Source organism: Biomphalaria glabrata, chromosome 6 (genome assembly GCF_947242115.1).
Source record: "Biomphalaria glabrata chromosome 6, xgBioGlab47.1, whole genome shotgun sequence".
Classification (NCBI taxonomy): Eukaryota; Metazoa; Mollusca; class Gastropoda; family Planorbidae; genus Biomphalaria; species Biomphalaria glabrata.
This window is the reverse complement of record NC_074716.1, coordinates 19,506,929-19,512,070: the sequence shown is the minus strand read 5'-3', so window position 1 is coordinate 19,512,070 and position 5,142 is coordinate 19,506,929. Positions and strand designations below refer to the sequence as shown.

At 35.3% G+C, this 5,142-nt stretch overlaps 1 protein-coding gene across 1 annotated transcript; it reads right to left on the bottom strand.

Moving 5' to 3' along the window:
* Nucleotides 1–222: 222 nt before the first annotated feature.
* Nucleotides 223–4,725, bottom strand: LOC106064560 (ribose-5-phosphate isomerase-like). The gene is made up of 2 exons (XM_013223139.2): nt 4,608–4,725; nt 223–1,309 (listed from the first exon to the last, which is right to left on the bottom strand). The coding sequence occupies exons 1-2, from the start codon at nt 4,655–4,657 to the stop codon at nt 520–522; spliced, it is 840 nt and encodes a 279-aa protein (XP_013078593.2). The 5' UTR covers nt 4,658–4,725; the 3' UTR covers nt 223–519.
* Nucleotides 4,726–5,142: the final 417 nt, after the last annotated feature.

Below are 5,142 nucleotides of genomic sequence, written 5' to 3'. Positions count from 1 at the left end.
ATATTTTTAAATTAAAGAAACAATAAATGAAGCCAAAAAAAAAAGTTTTCCAAGAAAGCATAATAAGAATTAAGTTCCAGAAATGCAAATGACTAGAAAAATAATTTCAGTGATAAGTAAAAAAATATACTGTAATTTAGCAATTGCAATAATATGATGGTAAATTTAATTTATTTTTAACTTAGTTGCACAAAGGAAAAATATATCATAAGTAAATATATGTTTTCAACTTATTTTTTGATGGCATTTCAATACCGGTACTATGAAACATTTTTTCTTAGAGTTCAAAAATGTATCTGACAATCTGACATTATATTTGCATAACTGAAATAATGCTTCTGAGTTCACTTTATCCTAGTCATTTCTTGCTGGACAAGTCTAGATTGATGCTTCATGTACTAATAGGCTTTTTTTTTAAATTGTAGAACTGATTTACTTTAAGAAAAGTACTAAAAAAAATTCCCTCCAGTTATAAAGCAATATGTTTTTCATGCAGTTGTAAGATGCTGAACTTGAGCATTAATTCTTTTTTGATTTTATAATCACTTGTCCATCAGGTGTTCCAAAATACACAGTTTTTGTCATATTTAGAAATAAACCTGTCTCTATGACACCTGGTACATTATGAAGAATCCTGTCAACATCATACCAATCATGCTTTCCTTCAAACTGCCAGTCAATCAGGAAGTTGCCATTATCTGTAACAACTGGACCTGCTTTTTGTGAAGCCATTCTTAACAAAGGCTTTCCTCCTAGAAGTTGGGCAATTTTTAACTGCACTGGCCGATATGCCATTGGTAATACTTCAATGGGAATCCCTTTCTTCCAGGAAGTTCCAAGGACTTCTGAGTTTTTCCTAGTGTCAGCTATGATAAACAACTCCTTGGCACATGAAGCAATAATCTTTTCTTGCATTAGACACCCCCCACCACCTTTGATTAAATTGATGTCACTGTCAACTTCATCTGCCCCATCAATGGCTACATCAATATCTGGGGAAGTTTCAAGACTGCCTAAAGTTAGACCGTGATCATTGATAAGCTGCCGAGCTTGGAATGAGGTTGGAATGCAGATTAGGTTGAGATTTTCAACTTTGTTTCTCTCTGCTATTCTTTTCACAGCAAACACAATTGTTGTCCCACTTCCTATTCCCACAACCTGACCCTCTTTGATGTTTTCATCCACTGCTTTGTTGGCTGCTGCAATTTTACCAGCTTCTGAGGTGTCTGCCATTACAGGAAGTGATGTATGAAAGTGACCAAGTGTTAGATTTGACTTTGACAATGAAAAACCTTGTGACAAAAATGTTCTGGAAAATAAAGTAGAGATTTAAACATTATCACATAAAATGATGATTTCAAACATGACATATTTACTTGAAGCTTGAAAATATCATATATATCTTATAAAATGCCATATGTACTTTTTGGTGATTGAGTGGGAGTTGTGTTAGGGTTAGGGTCATGTAGCCAGCACAACGACCAACCGCCTTTACTTTTCCCCAACTAATGTCAGGTAGATGGGGAAAAGAGTGGACTCCGAGGCGCTCAAAGATTCCACAAGTTGAAAATCCCAGTCTTCATCAGAGACCCCGGTTCAGAAGCCAAGCGCTTTACCGCTCAGCCACTGTGCCTCCCCTGACCTAACCCATGTCTTATAATTGATCTAATTGTTTTGAAAAGGCTCAATCTCTTATTCGGATCCTCAAAAAAAAAAAACATTTCCGCAATTAAAAAAAAAAGTTCAGGAAAATAAAGTTTACAAGATTACTATTCGTTTTAAATTAGGTCTAACTTATAATGCATACTAATTAGCTTTTTCTCTTTAAAAAAACTGCTTGCATAACTGATTTTAAAAATTAGATTTTTCACTTTTAGAAAAAAAAAAAAAGTAGCTGTTGCATCAGAACTTTGAATGGTCTAAAATATTGTGATGTCGGATTTTAAATATCTTTTCTAGTTTACGAGATCTAAACGGGACGGACGGACAGACATTTCGCACAAAACTAATAGAGTCTTTTCCCCTTTCAGGGGCCGCTAAAAATGCAGCCAGCAGCCCATTATGCTTGTTCAATGGCAAGACTAATTAAAAAATTATGATGTTATGCATCAGATGTGACAAAATATGTTGGTCACATCTAGGTTTGCAAAGACTAGTGGAAATACTGCACTTTTCCAATGTAGATAGAAAGAACTAGAATGTTTTCATATCAATTTAATCTTCTTAACTAGATATTTGAGCTCAGTCCATGAATTGGTTTCTGACTAAGTCATGCAAGCCAGTTCATAACAATAACATCAGAAAAATAAGAGATATTTTTAACATACTTAACATAATTAATTTTTTCTTTTTAAATCTGTGCCTTTCAATGATGTGGTGATCATGTAATTTCAAGGTCATTACTGATCTGTGCTATCCAAGATTTCCAGCTTGTTCAATTACTACCGGTACTAACAAATTAGACGGTCTAGACTCCAGACTAGGTCTAGCTGGATCTAATGACAATCATTGGAAAAACAAAATTTAAAAGTCGTAGGCCTGCCTTTGAGGTTAGCTAGTCATTGTATGAGAGATTATAAGTCGACCGGTGGCGTAGCATACGTTGCTATTTTGCAAGGCCGGCCTTAAGCCACTGCAACCTATGCATCCGCAGTGGGCCCCGCACTTTCACCCTACTAATTGTAGGTTTATAAATTATTAAATTAAACCATTTTATAACTTAAAACAGATTTCCTACGGCCTCCTGATTTACCAGGAGCTCCTGAAATTGCAAAATATACAAAAAAGTCCTGGTAATATCCGGAAATTATTAAAATCTTTTGAAAACTCATACAAATCTCCTCATCCAAATCACAAGAAAGATGACGCTTACTATAAGCTATCCCAACAAGACCAACGTCTAATCTTTCAACTCAGGACCGGACACAACAGAATGCGACAACACATGTACCGGAAGATCAAAATTGGAACCAGTGAAATCTGCCCATGTGGAGTATCACCAGAGCTTGCCGACCACGTCCTCCAAAACTGCTCACCAAGAGGCCTGTATAAGACACTGGCCCCAAAACACCCCAATAGAAAGAAAACTATATGAAGAGCTCCCTGATTTGAAAGCCACTGCGTAGTTCATCTCATGTATTGGTCTAGTCATCTGAACACTCTGACATAACAATGAGAACGAAGAAGAAGAAGAAAAAAATACAAATCTCCTGAAATATATAGACAAAAATTATCATTCTGGGGTGTCATTCAATATGGAAAACACCAATCCCACATGAGATTAAAAAAAACAGCATTATGCAACACCCATAATTATGGAATCTAGTGAAAGAAGCTTCTCACGCTTCAAACTAATGAAGAATTACTTGAGGTTAACAATTCTCAAAGATAGATTGAAACATTTGGTAATTCTTCTCAATAGAGCGTGATCTATGTAGGAAACAAAATTATTATTATATACTGTATGACTTCGCTACACGCAAGGCTCGTGTAGTAATTCTGTGTGTAGTAAAGAATGAATAGAGACTTTGTATTGATAAAAATAGACATTAAAGACCATTATTTTTAAGTAACAGAAACATTCACAGCAAACAATGATATAATATAAACATATCAGCACAATGTCTAGATAATACTATGATAAGTAAGGATGCTAATCTAGACTCTAATATAGTCTAATAAAGACTTTATTAGAGTCTAATTTCTATAAGACTCTAGATCTGGATGATCTATTCAAATAATTATAAATAATATAATGATAATCTATCTAATATACTTTTATATAGATCTAGATCTGATATAGCTCTGCATTCCAGTACCACCTCATCGTGGTTGCTGAGTGAACACCCCGCTCCTTAGAGGGGTGGCCAAGGGTACTGGTTGCTTGCTGCTGATGAATGAGCAGCTGGCAAGTGTTAAAGGCAAACAAAGGGGTTATGTCCAGCCCCCCTCCTGTGGGCCCTGGGGCTACAGTGAGTAAGAGACCCACAGGTTCTCCAAAAAGCGGATAGCGCTGGACACCAACTTGAGGGCTAGTCGGGTTTTTCTGACACTCGGCTGATTCGCGGGTCTTTCTAATGGGCAAAATTGGGCCGACTGGCACGGCCTTCGCTGGCTGAGTCGGGTGGCTCTCTTGCGCCCATGAGCTAGGCTCTATCTAGCCCGTCCCCCGACGTAGTAGTAGAGGAATGCGTCGTACCCAGTGACAATTATGACACTGGGGATACTGAAAAACCTTCGTCAAACCACTCCCCATTGTGCGAATCTAGACAACAGATCTGATGTAGACTACATCTAGACTGTAGTGTAGATTAAGTAGATAAGGTAAGGCCTACTATTACTACTAAGGCTATTCAAAAACTCCGCCGTTGTTGTTTTTTTCAGTGATAAAAATAAAGGCAAAGCCAAAGCGGCCCAAAGGCTACCTTAAAATTTCTATTCTTTATAAAATTAAAATATAGATCTAGATCTATAGTCTATACTTATAGTCAATAATAGTCTATACTATATACAATTAAAATATAATGATGTAGATTACATCTAGATTGTATATAAAATAAGATATTCTAAAACTCCGCTAAGTTTATTTTTTTCAGTGATAAAGGTACCTTAAAAGTTTTCTATAAAATGTCGTCTTAGTCACTAGGTTTAGTTGCATGCTTTTGTTACCCTACTATTTAACTTCGATGCTATCAAATTAACAACAGGTCAAAGGTTACATTTGCTGAGATCAAAGAATATGTGTCAGCGAACGCTCTTTCCACTATTCGGCATTCTAAAATAGGCATTTCATAAATATAATAAAATAATATCTGTACTCTTTTTTTTTTCAGCGTACATTTCCAACAGTACGATATTGTTGCTGCATATTTTTTGGTTGCTTAAACATTTCTTAAAATTCACTACTAGATTACTGCTGCTAATAAATTGAATTTAATTAATATTCTATGTTATTTTATTTTTGTTATTTTATAATCATTATAAAATGTGCATAGCCCATTGGGATTACGTTCTTTTTTGGGGGTTCATTTGCTTAAACTGTAAAAATGTCCGGTTTTTTGTTTACTCAATGGAATATTATTTTAAAAAATATATCGTTTGAATTATATATTAGAAACACTTTATTTACATACTTCATAGTTC

Excerpts from the sequence above, each read along its gene's own strand:
- LOC106064560 (XM_013223139.2), bottom strand. The coding sequence starts at position 4,657 with ATGCAACTAAACCTAGTGACTAAGACGACATTTTATAGAAAACTTTTA. Across the intron at positions 1,310-4,607 it reads TTTTATAGAAAACTTTTAAG|AACATTTTTGTCACAAGGTT; the intron begins GTACCTTTATCA and ends TTTATTTTCCAG.